Source organism: Bombina bombina, chromosome 7, assembly GCF_027579735.1.
Source record: "Bombina bombina isolate aBomBom1 chromosome 7, aBomBom1.pri, whole genome shotgun sequence".
NCBI lineage: Eukaryota > Metazoa > Chordata > Amphibia > Anura > Bombinatoridae > Bombina > Bombina bombina.
The window spans coordinates 134,359,948-134,378,579 of NC_069505.1; the positions used below are offsets into that span (position 1 = coordinate 134,359,948).

The 18,632-nt window shown below is 39.5% G+C and overlaps 1 protein-coding gene across 4 annotated transcripts in view; it reads right to left on the reverse strand.

Moving 5' to 3' along the window:
- The window catches only part of LRP4 (LDL receptor related protein 4), a 170,206-nt gene that overhangs the window by 73,331 nt on the left and 78,243 nt on the right, over positions 1-18,632 (reverse strand). For all 4 annotated transcript variants that reach the window (XM_053720312.1, XM_053720313.1, XM_053720314.1 and 1 more), the window contains exons 2-9: positions 11,523-11,669; positions 11,227-11,343; positions 10,998-11,111; positions 9,560-9,676; positions 5,229-5,357; positions 4,869-4,988; positions 3,962-4,087; positions 2,692-2,817 (exon numbers count right to left, since the gene is read on the reverse strand). In XM_053720312.1, coding sequence (XP_053576287.1) covers positions 2,692-2,817; positions 3,962-4,087; positions 4,869-4,988; positions 5,229-5,357; positions 9,560-9,676; positions 10,998-11,111; positions 11,227-11,343; positions 11,523-11,669 — 996 coding nt within the window. The remainder of the gene's footprint in view (positions 1-2,691; positions 2,818-3,961; positions 4,088-4,868; positions 4,989-5,228; positions 5,358-9,559; positions 9,677-10,997; positions 11,112-11,226; positions 11,344-11,522; positions 11,670-18,632) is intronic.

Sequence of the window (18,632 nt, forward strand, 5' to 3'; positions counted from 1 at the left end):
GTAATATAAAACCTTGTTGAATAAACATTTTCTTAAGGTAACCCTCTAATTTTTTATCCATAGGATCTGAAAAAGCACAGCTATCCTCCACCGGGATAGTGGTACGCTTAGCTAAAGTAGAAACTGCTCCCTCCACCTTAGGGACCGTTTGCCATAAGTCCCGTGTGGTGGCGTCTATTGGAAACATCTTTCTAAATATTGGAGGGGGTGAGAACGGCACACCGGGTCTATCCCACTCCTTAGTAACAATTTCAGTTAATCTCTTAGGTATAGGAAAAACGTCAGTACTCGCCGGTACCGCAAAGTATTTATCCAACCTACACATTTTCTCTGGTATTGCAACAGCGTTACAATCGTTGAGAGCTGCTAAGACCTCCCCTAGTAATACACGGAGGTTTTCCAATTTAAATTTAAAATTTGAAATATCTGAATCCAATCTGTTTGGATCAGAACCGTCACCTACAGAATGAAGCTCTCCGTCCTCATGCTCTGCAAGCTGTGACGCAGTATCAGACATGGCCCTAGAATTATCAGCGCACTCTGTTCTCACCCCAGAGTGATCACGCTTGCCTCTTAGTTCTGGTAATTTAGCCAAAACTTCAGTCATAACAGTAGCCATATCTTGTAATGTTATCTGTAATGGCTGCCCAGATGTACTAGGCGCCATAATATCACGCACCTCCCGGGCGGGAGATGCAGGTACTGACACGTGAGGCGAGTTAGTCGGCATAACTCTCCCCTCGCTGTTTGGCGAAATTTGTTCAATTTGTACAGATTGGCTTTTATTTAAGGTAGCATCAATACAGTTAGTACATAAATTTCTATTGGGCTCCACCTTGGCATTGGAACAAATGACACAGGTATCTTCCTCTGAATCAGACATGTTTAACACACTAGCAATAAACATGCAACTCGGTTACAATTTTATTTAATAAAAACGTACTGTGCCTCAAGAAGCACTAAACGATTAAATGACAGTTGAAATAATGAACTGAAAAAACAGTTATAGCATCACTCTTAACAAACAACACAACTTTTTAGCAAAGGTTTGTTCCCATTAGTAAAATAACACTAATTAAATTTTAAACAACGTTTTAAATCACAGTCACTATATAAGTCTCACAGCTCTGCTGAGAGAATCTACCTCCCTTCAAAGAAGTTTGAAGACCCCTGAGTTCTGAACCGGATCATGCAGAAAAACTGACTGGAAATTTTTGATGCGTAGCAAAGAGCGCCAAAAACGGCCCCTCCCTCTCACACACAGCAGTGAGAGAGAAACGAAACTGTCATAATTAACACAAGCAAACTGCCAAGTGGAAAATAATGCCCAAATACTTATTCACTCAGTACCTCATTAATGCAAACGATTCTACATTCCAGCAAAAACGTTTAACATGAAAAATACCTAATAAAAGGTTTAATGTACTTTTACAGAGTAATTCCGGTGAAATACCATCCCCAGAATACTAAAGTGTAGAGTATACATACATGTTCATTATAACGGTATGGCAGGATTTTTTCATCAATTCCATTCAGAAAATAACAACTGCAACATACCTCAATGCAGATTCAACTGCCCGCTGTCCCCTGATCTGAAGCTTTTACCTCCCTCAGATGGCCGAGAAACAGCAATATGATCTTAACTACTCCGGTTAAAATCAGAAGAAAAACTCTGGTAGATTCTTCTTCAAACTCTGCCAGAGAGGTAATAACACGCTCCGGTGCTATTGTAAAATAACAAACTTTTGATTGAAGTTCTAAAAACTAAGTATAATCACCATAGTCCTCTCACACCTCCTATCTAGTCTTTGGGTGCAAGAGAATGACTGGAGGTGACGTAGAGGGGAGGAGCTATATAGCAACTCTGCTGGGTGAATCCTCTTGCACTTCCTGTAGGGGAGCAGATAATATCCCAGAAGTAATGATGACCCGTGGACTGATCACACATAACAGAAGAAAGAAAATAAATAATATATCTATATATCTATATCTATATATATATGTATATTTCAGTTTCACATAAAAAAAGAGAAACAAACATAATAAAAAAAAAGTTATGTAAAAGTATTTTATTGTAATTTATAATCTAATTTGCAGGAAATATGTTAACACCATCTGATACTACAGTAACCACCAGGGGGCGATCAAGACTATACTAACGGGTGTTGCTTGCAAAGGATGCTTTAAAACCACTATTGTTTTCCTTGATGTATCTCTTGCCTTGTCTAACAGAGAAATTGTAATGGCTGCTGATACATTTGAGGTTTGCAGATGCTACAGTAATGCACACCCTAAAAATGCTGATAGCACAGATGGACAAACCCCAAAACAGGTTTACTAGATAACACATTCTAAGACAGAAAAAGAGAGAGAAAGAGAGCGAGAGAGAAAGAGTGAAAGAGAAAGAAAGAGCGCAAGAGAGAGAGAGAGCGAGAGAGAGCGAGCAAGAGAGAGGGCAAGAGAGAGAGCGAGAGAGAGCGGGAGAGCGAAAGAGAGAGAGAGCGAAAGAGAGAGAAAGACAGCGAAAGAGAGAGACAGAGAGCGAAAGAGAGAGACAGAGAGAGAAAGAAAGAGACAGACAGACAGATAGAGTTGTAATTATGGAGAAATAGCAAGCCAGAGCCTGTGTGATACATAAGGCATCCTGGGAGATCTGCTATGTATGGCATGTGATGGGTCACCAATACTTACGGCAGTTTCGCTGTGGACTCTCGTCGCTTCCATCCTCACAGTCGTTCACCCCATTACAAAGTTTTCTCTGCCCAATACAGCGCCCATTACTGCACAAGAACTGATCCTGAGCACACTGCGGAGTGCCTAACAAGGGAGAAGGAAATGTTAAAGTGAATGTAAATTTACCTATCCATCATTTCTGACATCAGAAATGGCTTGCAACGACCGGAGGAAGCTGGAGCTGCTGTCAAGTTTTAAAGGTACACGAGTGAAATGTAAAATTTTGATGAATTAAAGTGCCCCTGTTTTTAATCAAATTTTTAAAAACCGGGCACTTTAGCATCAAAATTTACATTCACTTTAAGGAAGATAAGCAGCCATATAGAGAACAAGTGAAACTACAGGAGGAGGCGTATGGATGTACTGATAAAACAAGTCAAGTAACAAAGCTGTATAATGATGGAGGTGAACCAAATACAGTGATCAAAGTCAGCCATCTTTGTATAACGATACAGAGACAATCATGGGTCTTGGGGGAGAACAGTGGGTGGGCACCTACACAAAGGGCAAGAGGATCAGAGTCAGCAGGACCCGAAGACTGAAAGGAGGCTGAAGGCACAGAGAGAGTGATAGGATTGCTGGTACTTAATATCACGGCCATTATTTATAAGGTTCAGGTCAAGATTAAAAATTAAATATAGCAATAAAGATGCTATCACGGTTAAACTTCTTCTAAGTGTGTTATAACCTTATGAGCAATTCAAATTAAGATCAATCCTAGAAGCTTTAGTTTCTAAATTATGCTGTAAATAATATTTATGCAAATGCATGTGGCCGGTATTTTTTCGTGACCTAGAATGATAGTGTAAACATGAGGAGAATGGAGGGTGAAGACACAGACATAAGGATAGTGAAAAAACTTAAGAAGACAGGAGAAGTGGTGACCCCCAGATACAACAACAGGACAGGGAAACAGCAAGAGAAAACAAAGCCATGTGTGCAAGCAAAAGAGGGGAAAACAAAAACATAGCATGAATAGAAAACGAGGCAAATGAGGGGCACATATAGTTGACATAAGGAAAGATGTCTCAAGGAATAAAAATATACAGATGGCCAACTGGGGGCCCCAGAAAAAGGCGCATAAAGATAAAACAGCAGCAGCATCAGGAGACAGGGAGACACAGTAACAGTATCAGCGCTGCAGAATCTGTTGGCGCTCTACAAATAACCGATAATTATAATAACAGAGGATAATATGATCTCAGAGACTATAAACTCCTCCACTCACCAGTTTTTTCACATCCCTTTTCATCACTGTTATCTGAGCAGTCTTCCTCCCCATCACATCTCCATGACAACCGGATGCAGCGGCCTGAGCCACAGCGGAACTGATCCGCGGTACAAACGGAGGTCGCTAGTAAATAGAAACAGGAAGAAATATATGTTATACAGTACAGCAGCACTAAAAGAAACTGGTCTTAACACATACAAGATTAAACTGTAAATAAACAAAGAGCTTTAAAGGGCCATAAGTAAACCCGTACACTAATGTGTGTTTCCCCTCCCACCCCGCAAAATGGATTAAACACACAGTAAAAGTGCTGCTCAGGACCTGCAGAGCACTCATCGCTGATCCAATCTTCAGGGCTACTTGCACACCCCTTTGTCGGGGTTAAACACACAATAGTACAGGGTTGAATTAATAAATTGGAGCATGCAATCTTTCAACTATTATGGCCCTTTAACTAGTGGGTTTCTTTCTGCAACTATTTATATCTATTTTTCCAGTAGACAAATTTATCATTAGTATTATCTTTATTTTTTTCTTCTTTTTCTGAAAACCTTGCAGTTAATATAAGATATTGCTAGATGCATGTTTGTGTGCATGAAAGTATATTGCAGAGTTTATATATATATATATATATATATATATATATATATATATATATATATATATATATATATATATATATATATATATATATATATATATATACATATATACATATATACACATACATGACTTATCCTTTTATATTACCATCTCAAAGTGTTTAATGTCCCTTTAAGGGTTGGGTTAGAGAACAGAGGGGAATTAAAGTGTAAAATTAAGATCCTCTAATTTATTAGAATATTTGATATTTTTGGTTGCTGTGAATGAGCACATTAAACATAACAGCTTCTTTAGCACTTACTGCAGTTCCTCTCATCCGATTGGTCGTCACAGTCTGCATCTCCATCACAGCGCCAGCCAGAGTTGATACACAGTCCGCTGTTACACATGAATTCTCCTGCACGGCAGGGCTGGTGAGAGGCTGAGATATACAAAAGAGTTCAGATGCAATAGGAGCCAGTTGGCTTTTTGAAAAGAGCAATGAAATAAAATGAATCGGCTAAACAGATAAGGTTACCGATGGCATCACACGGGCAATGTGTAATTGGTTGCAGAAAACATACAGTAATGGAGGGAAGGGAATAGGTTACATGGTAGTGGGGGAAGTTAATGATCTAAAGATGCCCCTGAGGTCATTAGGGAAATAACTGGAGGTACTTACAGCAGTCTGACTCATCTGACCAGTCCCCACAATCGTCATCTCCATCACAGTGATAAATGTCTAGGATACAGCGGCCATACGCACACTGAAACTCATCCACATTGCAGCTGGGGGCTGGTACTTCTGAGGCTGGGAAAAAGCAAGTGCAGGAAGGTTAGTCAGACCAAATCTAAGTGAGGTTACACACATTCCCTTATTTCTACAGGGCAACTAGTTAATGCCAGTTTAAAGGGACAGTAAACGTAAAAAATCTTATCTTAGCGACATAAGAGAGATTTTATCTCCCAAAGTTACACTTACCTTGTTTCTTCTCCGGGCTCTTCTAATTATGTTTTTTTTTCTTTCAAAAGTGCTTTGCAGGCGCGCTATCTAAACTCAGCACACCCGATCGTGCTATTGAACTAAATGTAGCTCGCTCCCGCTACTAGACTAGAGCGCTACATTTAGCTCAATAGCGCAATCGTGTAACTTTAGGGGATACAAATCTCTCAAATTGTTTGATTTTTCACTCTGTTTCTAAGATAATGTTACATGATCCTGCACTATGTGCAAAATTATGTAACTTTATTTTTTACGTTTACTGACCGCTATTATTATGAATTGAATTACTTCATAAATAGAGTGTTTTGGTGCCCTAAAGGGGCAGTAAACACCTTGAGATTTTAATATAAACTGTGAAGTTATGTGAATGTTGGTATTATCAATCTGTGTACCTACTGGAACCCTGTAATCATTGTTCAGATATTGCTTAAAGTGAATGTCAATTTTGATGCTAAAGTGCCCAGTTTTTAAAAAATTTGATTAAAACCAGGGGCACTTTAATTAATCAAAATTTACATTTCAATCCTGTTGTGAAAAAAACTTACCTTTTAATCTTCACAGCAGCTCCAGCTTCCTCCGGTCGTTGCAAGCCATTTCTGATGTCAGAAATGATGGATAGGTTATCCTCCAATCACGGCTTCCCCCTCCCCCGGGGGAATCAGTGTCTGATTCAACACTGTGATTGGAGGAAGCCAGATTCCTCATTTTAGACCCAGGAAGAGGCTTTGTGACGGGTGGAGGAAGCTGGAACTGCTGCGAAGATTAAAAGGTAAGTTTTTTTCACAACACGAGTGAAATGTAAATTTTGATGAATTAAAGTGCCCCTGTTTTAATCAAATTTTTAAAAACTGGGCACATTAGCATCAAAATTGACATTCACTTTAAAGGACCACTCAATGCAGTAGAATTGCATAATTATCAAGAGCATAATAAAAAGACAATGATATAACACCTACTCTGAATTTCAAATAAGAAGTATATATTTTTTTTCTGACAAATTTATTTTTTATCCCATTTTCCTGCCCCCTGTATCATGTGACAGATATCAGCCAATCACAGACCAGTTTACGTCATATACCCTGTGAGATTGTGCACATGCTCAGTAGGATCTTGTTCCCCAGAAAGTGTGTGTATAAAAAGACTGTGCAAAGTTTGATAATGGAAGTAAATTGTAAAGTGTCTTAAAACTGCTGCTCTTTCTGAAACATAAAATATTATTTTTACTCGAGTTTCCCTTTCCCTTTTATTCTTCCATTTTTAGCTTCTGTATTATTAATGTAAGGCTATGAAATGGTTAATGTTCTGTTCTTACATTATATGTGCTTACACAAGTGTGTTTTTCTAGACAGACATGCTGAGTAACAAATGGTACAGATATGGCCGACGTGAAATGCGAATTGCAATGTACATATCTTGTGCAGCTACATTCGAGCATCAAGCCTGCTCAGAGACGGCAGTGTTGTGTATTGGGTTGCCACCTCAGCCATGTTTTCCTGCACACTTATGAGTTATACATGCTGCAGGGAGTGCAGAGGGGAACATTAATTTTACCCCTGGATAGCAATATTCATCTTCCTCTCTGCACACCCTGCAGCATGTACAACTTATAAGTGTCCAGGAAACCATGGCCGAGGCGGCAACGCTAGTTGTGTATCAATTACTCAATGTGTCATACAAGTTCTGAGCAGACGCAGTGTTTAAAATATACCCTTTACCTTTAATAAATGATTAAAATGAAATTAGGCAAAACTTTATTTAACTGAAAATTAAAAACGGCTGACATTATATTTTAAGTCCATGCATATGAGCCTGCTTAGTTCAAACGTAGCTTACCGTTGTATGACATTTTAGTCTTTATAAATATTGTTTTGCAAAATCGCTGGCAGTGACCATTATAAATATGAAAACATGCAAAATATAAAGATCAAAGAGTAGGTCCACCAACTTCAGACTTTCATGGAATGCAGTCTTACAAGTCCTGAACTATGTGTAGTGGATATTGCACCATATTTCACGTAGAAAGCCTGCAGGTCTTTGACAGATAACAAAGGTGTAATGCTACTGTACACTCTGTGCCCCATCAAGGATGGTTAGATGTTAATTCAAGCGGCCATGAAATGTGACTTAGTCATGATGTTTATGAAACCACTCAAATTATGTTTAGCAGTGTGTGGGGGGAAACTGGAATATGGGAACATCATGATGGAAATTATCTTGCAATTACCTCAAATTTCTTTATAACAACGTACAACATCCAATAAAGCCAAGACAACCACCAGGTGCCTGCTCATACCATTATGTGTGTTAAACAGCTCAGATGGCATCAGATAATGTAGACCGTTGCTCAGTGTGCCTAGAGGGATATGGCTGCACCTCACTGACGAGGCCCACAATAGGCCGAAACGTACATCTGGGGTTTTGCCCTTTCTCTTGTTCAGAGAGGGATTGCATGGTATTTTGGGTCTGGACTGTACTGTGAAGACAGGATCAGACTGATATGCTTCAGGAAAGTTCTTCTCTGTGAAAGGCACATATTGAGCAAAAAGAGGCTGCTTCTAGGGTGGTAACTAGCCATAGAACAAGCTATTATGCTATTGTTCGTTCCCAGGTTGAGCGCTTCTCTCTTTTTATTTATGAAAACAGTCTCAGCCCATAATCCTGCTTCCCATAACTTGCAAGTCTAGGGGGTAGATTTACCAAGCAGCGGATGCCGGTATCTACCCCCGTGCTTTCCAGCTCGCCGGAAATGTAAGTTAAGAAGCAGTGGTCATAAGACCACTGCTCCTTAACTCGTCCACCACCTCTGAGGTGGCGGACAGCAATCAGCCCGATCGGATACAATTGGGTTGATTGACACCTCCTGCTAGCGGCCGATTGACTGTGAATGTGCGGGGGGGGGGCATTGCACAAGTATTTCACTAGAAATGCTTGTGCAATGATAAATGCCGACAGCGTACGCTGTTGGCATTTATCGATGTGCGGCAGCCCTTCCATAAATTCCATGTATTGAAAACACATAAGAGGTGCGTTTTAAATGCTTTGCTTATTTTGGACAGTAGTTTTGTGGCATTTATCAATTATCCAGTAAAGTGCGTCCATTCTTGTTGGAGAGCTTTACCTTACAGTTCACATATCAAAACATTGACTGTTAAAGGGTCATTAAAGTTCTCTTTAACTATGTGTTAAACACAGTGAGTTGCAGGTAGCTAGTACCAAAATGATATATACTATAACAAATTAGAGTGTGTAATTGTTCCAATATAATTGTCCTTTAAATGCTTATTCTGCCTACATGAACGATACTGCTGATGCTGAATTCACAAACAAAATGACCGCTACATACCATGATTTAAATTATAAAATGCAAGAATCATTTTTTTTTTAAGTTTATGGTCTTTGTTAAAGTTTTTTCTAAAAGAAAAAAAAAAACAGATAAAAGGCAATCAAGAATACTTTTTTAATAGCTATTGTGTTATAGAAAAGATTAAGAATAGGTTATAGGATAATGCTAAAGGGACATTAAGCACAAAATACAGGTCATGTACCGCCCTCTAATTATGGATGCCGGCATTTTGAACCTTAGGCTTCAGTGCAGGTATCTGAAGGACAGTCACAGAGCATGTACTAAGATGTCAGCACTGGAAAGCAGTGAAACACGGCAGCACCCATAGCTACGGGGAGGCAGAGAATAACCTCAGTACAATGCTTATACAATGTATTTAGAGTTTAATGTCCCATTAACCCCTTGACCCAAAAGGACATATATATATATATATATATATATATATATATATATATATATATACACGACATGCAATACTTTGCCCATCATACCACATAACGTAAATATACGTCCTTGCTCCAGGGAGTTACATCTGAGAGGTGCTGTCCCTACGCTGCAGCCATCTGTCTGCATATGGAACCGGAGACTGATGAGGCAGTATTACAGCATCAATCTTAATCCATAAGAGCATTTGTTTAATGCCCGCAGAGCTACAGCTAATACTCACGGCATGATTCTTCATCAGAGCCATCCTTGCAGTCCGTATCCCCATCGCAGAACCAGTGCTCTGCTATACAGCTCCCGTCCGCACAGCCAAATTCCTTCTCTGAACATTTCCTCATATCTGTGATGTGACCAATGAACACAGGGTTAAATAGCACAAATAGACATTTTCAAATCATGTAATCAATGGTTTAATTGCTATAAAAAATAACTTGCATCCTTTTATGTGTCTTTGTAAAAAAAAAAACCAAAAAAAAAAAACTTGTACTTTTATGCTTAAAGGAAGGGGTGTCTGTTTGTCTAGCAAAAGAGCTGTGGGTTGTCCTTATCAGGAAATAACCAATAAAGGATAATTAGTGCATCAAAATATAACATATTTTTATCATTTCTGGTCTCATCTTTGCATATGTAAAGTGGAATCAGCGATGGGCTCTAAAGTTCCCAGGTAAATAACGTGAGTGTTACAATGTTTCCTTATAGTTCGAGCTTGTTATCACGATCAATAAAGTTATATCCTAAGTATTCTTTCTACTCTTTTTAATTTGTAAAAACACATTTTTATGTTAATGAATCATTTGCATTGTACTGTTATCTATTTTGAACACTCAAATAGACATTCATTAAAAAACCTGGCTTATTTTTTAACAAAAACAAACATTAATGTGTTACTTTTTACTTTATGAATCGTTCTTTGAGCTTACTTCAATGTTCTAGAATGTTTTTTGATAAACAACCAAGGCTCCTGGGATGGATGGTGAGATATTTAAATTATTCTAGCACTAGCTAACTCTTTTGGTATAAATGGGAAGAATGGTAAGTCCATTCCCATGGAAGAGTAGATAAGGAAGGTAATCCTTGCTCTGGGTAAGTGGTTTAGGTAGGATGGGACTATATGGTGGTTAAACCTGGTTTTGGGCAAGTGGTTTATGTAGGATGGAAAGATGTGGTGGGTGTTCCTAATTCTGGGTAAGTGATTTAGGTAGGATGAGAAATGTGGTGGGTGATCCTAGTTCTGGCTAAGTGGTTTACGTAGGATGAGAAGCTGTTATGGGTGATTCTAGTTCTGGATAAGTGGTTTAGGTTGAATTAGAAGGAATGGCTGGTGATACCAATTCTAGCTTAGTGGTTAAGGTAAGATGAGAACACCTGTTGTGATCCTAGTTCTGTGTAAGTGGTTTAGGTAGGATAAGAATATGTTGTGGGTGATCCTAGTTCTGGGTAAATGGTTTAGGTAGGATGAGTAGACATGTTGGGTGACCCTAGATCTGGGTAAGTGGTTTAGGTAGCATGAGAAGACGTGTTGGGTGACCCTAAATCTGGGTAAGTCGTTTAGTTAGGATATGGGGGTGTAGCTTATGATCCTTGATCTGGGTGTGCCAACTGGAAAGAACAGCTATAGGCTTTTACTATTATTATGGAGGAGAGATGCAGTTTGTTCTTACCACACTGCTCATCGCTGTTGTCGCCGCAGTCATTGTCCCCATCACAATGCCACAAACTGCGGATACAGTATCCATTCTGACAGGAGAATTCGTCTTCTTCACATTCTCGTGGAGCTATGGATGACACACCAATAAAGAAAAGCCATTATGTTTTGAAGGGTAACCAATCTAGCCCTAAAATCCAGATCTCTTGAGGGCACGATTCCATGGCATTTAAATAGGCACTTACGGCAGTCCTGCTCATCAGAATCATCTTCGCAGTCGTTGTCGCCATCACACACCCATGAGCGGCGGATACACTTCCCATTGTCACAGTGAAAATCCACTGGAGAGCAGGTGGGCAACACTAATTGGAGAGAAATTAACACATTAGCGTGTGACATTGTAATGACTCACTGAAATTACTTTGCAAGCCTTTCAACCCCCTACGACTGCAGTCCATATTTAACAAGCAGCAGTCATCTTGTGTATAATTTATTTCCATACTAGCCACACCCCCAACAGATCTTTTTTAAGGTTACTTACTACAGCCATCTTCATCGCTATGGTCCCCACAGTCATTGTCACCATCACACTGCCACTGAGCAGGGATACAGGTACACTCGCCAAATGCACTCACAGCACAGGTAAAGTGGCTACGTCCACAGGAACACTCTGAAGAACCTGAGACACCTGTAAGAGAAAAGATGCTGAGCAACAGGAGAACTCTTGAAGAAGAACATATCAATATCACACATCCCACGAACTCCTTGTAAACTTCAGTGTTAGCACCTCACATTTTTACATTACAACGAATAACTCAAATATTGCATAATGTATCCTGCCATACTGCTCCCCAAAAAACGCACCTCCCACTGACATCTACAAATCCCCCTAAAAATTATACACATCAATGAAATTGCCCTACTGTCTCCTCCATACATGCAACATTCTCTCAAAGATTTACCCTACTTATCACCCTCTATAAATATCTCTGAAATAGATGGCCATTGTTGCACAGTCTTAAAGGGACATGATACCTAAATGTTGAAGCACTTGAAAGTGATGCAGCATAGCTGTAAAAAGCAGAATAGAAAATATCACCTCAAGATCTCTATGTAAAAAAGGAAGATATTTTACCTCAAAATTGTCCTAAGTATTCACACCCCACTGTAAACAGACTTTAAAGGGACAGTATACACTAATTTTCATATAACTGCATGTAATAGACACTACTATAAAGAATAAGATGCACAGATACTGATATAAAAATCCAGTATAAAACCGTTTAAAAACTTACTTAGAAGCTCTCAGTTTAGCTCTGTTGAAAAGGTAGCTGGAAAGCCCACTGCAAGTGGGAAATAAGACACCCACCCCCCTTCTTTTGCATATGAAAAGACCCTTTACACAAACAGGAGCACACTGGAGAAGGTAGCGGAGGGTCTCATAAAACTTTGGGGCTTGGTTAGGAGTCGGAAAATCAGAGCAATGTTATTTAAAAATAAGCAAAACTATACATTTAAAAAAAACAAAAAAACTTTGAGCTATATAAATAGATCATCTACAAAACATGTATGCAAAGAAAAAATGAGTGAATAATGTCCCTTTAAGAAGCAAATCAGTATGCCTGTCCCGGGACTTGGAAGGGAGCATGCCTCATGCATACTCATGTTATTTCCATATTCAGTTTAAGGAATTTTACTATGAAATCTAATAAGATCACACTAAAACAGTTCATGACCTCAGCACTGCTGATGCTGATTGGCTGCTGTTCATTTCTTACCCTGCAGCTGGACAGTAACTGAAAGATAAACATTTACACAACACTTACTCTGGTGAGCTGTGGAAATTTTGAGGTAAAATATCTTCCTTTTGTGATATTTTCCAGTCATCTTTTTACAATTATGCTGCATTACTTTCAAGTGATTTAGCATATGAGTATTATGTCCCTTTAAAGTGATATAAACCCCAAAATGTTCTTTTATGATTCAGACAGAGCATACATTAAAAAAAAAGAATCAATTTACTTTTATTATCAAATTTACTTTGTTCCCATGATGCACTTTATTGAAGAGATACCTAGGTAGGTGCCTGGAGCACTAGATGGCAGGAGATAGTGTTGCCATCTACAGCTCTTACAAATGGATAACATTTTTGTAGAACTGCTAACATATAGTGCTCTATCCCAGCTTTTCAACAAAAGATACCAGGAGAATTTAGAAATTTTGATAAAAGAAGGAACTTAAAAAGTTGTTTAAAATTGCATACAGAGTCATGATGGAGCATACAATTTTAAACAACTTTCCAGTTTACTTCTATTATCAAAAGTTCTTGTTATCCTTTGTTGAAAAGCAGGAAGGCAAGTTCAGGAGTGTGCATGTGTCTGCAACACTATATGGCAGCAGTTTTGCAATAAATGTTATACATTAGCAAGAGCATTAGATGGCAGCATTATTTCCTATCATGTAGTGCCCCAAGACGTGCGTGCTACCTAGATATCTCTTAAACAAAGAAAAGCATGAGGGCAAAGCAAATTGATAATAGAAGTAAATTTTAAACTTTTTTTTAAAATGGTATTCTCTACCTGAATCATGAAATAAATGTTATGGGCCTGGAAATAGGTGGAGGATAGGGAACAAACAGGTAGTAAACAGATGACAAACAAAAAAATAAAAAACGGGGAAAGATTTGCAAACAACATTTTTATCTTTGTAGATGATACTATATTGTTTAGGGTTATTGGGTAGAGCAGATTAATATAATTGCTATATAAAAAAAAAACTAGAAGAATGGGCTGGTAAAGGACATATGAGATTTAACAGTGAATAAGATTTACATTTTAGAAGCAAAAATAAGCATGTCACCTATAAACACTATTAACAACTCTTGGCAAAACGGAAGTGGAAAATAATTTAGAGATACTTAGGTAAGCTCAGGATCATAACTGTTAGCTAGCTCGAGATTATTGGCTATACATATATGCTTCTTGACATTGGTTCACCAGATATCTACATCTTTAACCCAGTAGTGCATTGCTGCTCTGGAGCTGATTAACTATCTGTTAAAAAAAAATTGGAGCATTTATTATATATTTGTATTTTATTGATTTTTTTTGTGCCATTAGCACATTACAGTCAAGAAAACAAAAGACTTACATATACCAAGTGAAAGACAATCAGAGTTCACCTATATCCACTTCATTAAGTTATATATATGCACAATAGGTTACAAATGCTGTATCAGCAGGGAAGAGGGGTGGGTGGGGAAAGGAGGCGGAGAGGGTAATGGAAAATTGTTGTTACACATAGATGATGAGGGTTCTGAAGAGGGGGTGTCATCAAGAGAAGAGTTCAGTGAGGGGAGGCCTGGCGGGAAATGGGAAGAAGAGGCCACCTTAGGTATCTAGCTTAGGAAGCCACTGGGTGCTAAACATGGCTTGCCAATCCGCCCAGATCATTTCGAAGAGGTCTGAATTTTCTAGGGAATAGAATACATTTTTCCCATAGAATAAATATATGCTATAACTTTAACTATTTCTAGCCAGGAGGGGGGGGTGTAAGTGTTTCCATGATCTGGCAATGGATAGTTTTATAGCTGAAAAGAGGTAGATACATAAATATCCATGGAAAAGGGCCACTTCTGGAGATCCCCAATCTGGAAAGGGTATTAAAACAAGTGTTCCACAGTGGTTTAAGTTTCAGGCAGCCCCACCAAACATGAGTCATATCACCTATCTGGTCGCAATCCCTCCAACATTTGGGAGAAACAGTTGGGAACAATTTAGTTAATCTGGCTGGGACATAATACCAGTGCGTGAGTAGCTTAAAATAAGTCTCATATATGGTTATACAGTGGATAGCTTTTTTAGTTAAGAGGAGTGTATGTTGCCAAACCTGAGTAGGAATAGATATATTCAGTTTTTGTTCCCATTTTATTATATGCAGTGCTTTATCGGTAGGTGAAGCCCCTTCCATTAAACTATAGTGGATTGACATAGGTTTGCCTAATCTAAGCCCCTGCTGCCATCTCGATTCCCACAATGTCAACTGGCAGGGAAGTACGGGCTTGAAGCCCCAGCTAGATAATAGACTAATTACTCGTGAGTATTCAAAAACCAAGAACGGTGGTACATGAGTGGTTTCCCTAATTTGTTCTAGTGTAATGAAATGGCCTTGTGGGGAGGTGGACCATAAATCCGATACCTTTTCGTATCCTAACCATGTCCACGTTATAGCATGAGAGTAGGTAGACCTGTGAGAAGGCCTGAAATAGTAGTAATGGGAGAGGGGTGTGGGGCAATCTGTTTATAATGCCTAATCTGGTCCCAGGAAGAGAGGCATTCTTTAATTATTAGGTTGTCAATAGATAGATTCCTATGGCAATGTGGCGGGGTCCAAATGAGATAACGTAAATGAATATTGAAGGGCAGTGAGGCCCGTTCAATTCCCCTCCTTTACATTGCGAGTCTTTGACTCCCCATTGAGATATATGAGCGAGCATCGCTGCCTCATAGAATCTAGTGAAGTATGGAGAGGCAAACCCTCCATGTAGTCTAGGACCTGGTTTCTCATCAGCCGGGCCGTGGCCCAGTACCGGGCCGTGATAGCCCTGCTGGTGGGCCCTGACCTGTCATGCCCCCAATGCACACTCTTACCCCACTGCAAACCAGGTGCAGACTGAGACCAATCAAGGCCCCAGGAACACCGTCTCACACTGACCAAAATGTATTAAATGGTATGCAAATGTACATGGTAACCTTCCTGCCCTGCCCCCAACAGGCCCCTCATCCTACAGAGCCAGGAGCCCCAACATTAAGGGCCAGAGAAAGGGCACCCAACCTCCAGGGCCAGACCCCACACTCCATGGCCCTCACAGCGACAGACCCCATGCCAGGGCCCCCACTAAACCCATACTTATTTGCATAGTTACTGATAGGGCAACTGAAAACTCCAGCTTAAGGAATGCACCAAGATCCGTGGAGATACCATTTGTGGGCCCCCCTACTTGCTGGTCCCTCGGCCCAGGTCCTATTTGCCTGGCTGATCAGCCCGCCCCTGCTGCTCACTATATATAGATATATATATATATATATATATATATATATATATATATATATATATATATATATATATATATATATATATAAATAAACTACTGGGCCCCGGACATGTCTAGCTAAAATTTACCGGGCCTTGAGTTCACTTTGGTTGAGAACCACTGGTCTAGGATACAGTAGGATTTTGTGAGCTATATGTGGGGTTTTTCCCTGCCATACATTGGAGCATTTTTATACTTTTATGGAGTCGATTTATCAAAGCTTTGCACCCCTTACAACTGCAGGTTCTCACAAGAGAACCTGCAGTCCGTATTTAACAAGCAGCGGTCCTCAGGCGAATTTCAATCTCCCCGGTCTCGTCTGACTGGGGAGATTTACAGATCCTGCCCGCGGGTGATTGGCGTTGCGCGGGCAAGAGGCGGGATTGCATGCGAGTGCAAAATATCACTAGTGTGCAATGCTGAATTCCGGCAGCGAATTCAGCCCGCTAGAGGCGAACTGCGGCAGACAGGGGAGCGTATATGTGCCCCTGTCCACTGCAGCTTGATAAATCAACCCCTATGTCTCTTTAACAGTGTTGTGCAATTCACATAACTACTAGGTAGCGCTTATGGTATCCAACTTGTACAGCAAAGCCTCTGTCATAAGATAGGCATAAAATAAAATTAGTAGATACTGCTCAAAATGTTGATGACACAACTAGCCTCAACTCTAGGGGGCGCTACCAAATAGCCAGGTATAGAGTGGGGTATTTTCTGGACAATTAATCAAATCCAATAACAATCAATAGTATTATAAATCAGGGTAGACAGGATTTGAAACAATCAATCAGGAGTTGAAAATATTAACCTTCTTCCAAAAACATCAGAAAAATAGACCAGATTAATATGGGGATGAAGTTAAAAGTAAAAATGTGGAATGACCATCAATGCAACAATTTTGCGCATCAAAACAAAACAGAACAATATTATTGACAATAAGTATAAAGTTTTATCTGGTATGGTAGTCCAATATTAATCTGTGCACTATGTGCAGAGTGAATTGGATACCAATGACAATAGGCAGCTGCTCTTTGTGGTAAACAATACTGCTCACTCCAATACACTTCTGTGAAAAAAAATCACAAACAAGGGCACTTCTTCGTGTGATACTGATAATATTTTCAAATGATATGCACACTAAATGCTCATACTTACAAGTATGGCAGCACCCAATTGTGCTAAGTAAAATGTTCTGGGAACTCGCAGTGTCTCAGCTCACTGATCACCAGGGAAGGGATTCAGTTTGGACCACACCTTCTGCTGTAAGCTTGGATAATGAAATCTCAGACTCCCAAATGTCTCAAGAATTAAAAGTTTTAATCATAAAAAACATATAAAAACAGAGGGCATGACATGTACCCTGTGTGAATAAAACAATTGTGCAACGCGTTTCTCAGCTCTCCTTGCTGTTTCCTCAGGCTTCTGTTAGTAGTCAGGGAGTACTGGCTTTTAAAGAGAAAATATCCAATCCTAACAAACAAAGGCCAACACCTCCTTCTAAAAAAGGTGTGTTGCAATAATAAGCATCCACATTAATTCTAACCAATCATTTGGTAGTGGACAGCTAAATCATCATACAAATAAACATAAGTATAGAATTCATAACATACATAATGAAAATCGAATTTGATTTATTTATAGCACATTGTAAACTGTCAGACCGTAACAAATCCAAATGTATAATTTTTCTTGATGCATACCTCCAAACTGTTCCGATTTTCACGGGACAGTCCCGATTTTAGGGGTCTATCCCCCTGTCCCGGGTTGCTAGCCATCTGTCCCGATTTGCCCCATGCATTTTAAACAAAATTGATTCTATTGAGCCCATACTCAGAAGCAGCTGGCTTTACTCTCACAGGGTTAGATACCTGTTAGATTCCCTGTGGAAAAGGAATGGTGTGTGGGTTAAGCAGGAGTAAGAAGGCTGTATACACTCTGACCTCAGGAAATGGTGACCTCTCTAACCTACCTCTGGTAGTGATGATGTCTAACCCCTGGTGATAATACTAGCATGCCTTCAGTTTTATACAATGAGCAGTGCTAATACCAGGGTAACGAATAGTGGCAGCCACAGACTGCCAGCTAATGTGCTTGCCAACCCCAGGACCCCATACAATGAATAATAGATTCCCATATATGATGTAGTGTGTGTGTCTATCTGTATCCATAACTGTGTGTGTGTGTATCTGTATGCATATGTTTATGCTATGTAGTGTGTGTGTGTCTGCATGTATAAATGTAAGCTATGTAGTGTGTGTATGTGTATCTGCATGTATAAGTGTATGCTATGTAGTGTGTGTGTGTCTGCATGTATAAGTGTATGCTATGTAGTGTCTGTTATCTGCATGTATAAGTGTATGCTGCATGTATAAGTGTATGCTATGTAGTGTGTGTGTGTATCTGCCTGTGTAAGTATATGCTATGTAGTGTGTGTGTGTGTGTGTGTGTGTGTGTGTATCTGCATGTGTAAGTGTATGCTATGTAGTGTGTGTGTATCTGCCTGTGTAAGTGTATGCTATGTAGTGTGTGTGTATCTGCATGTATAAGTGTATACTATGT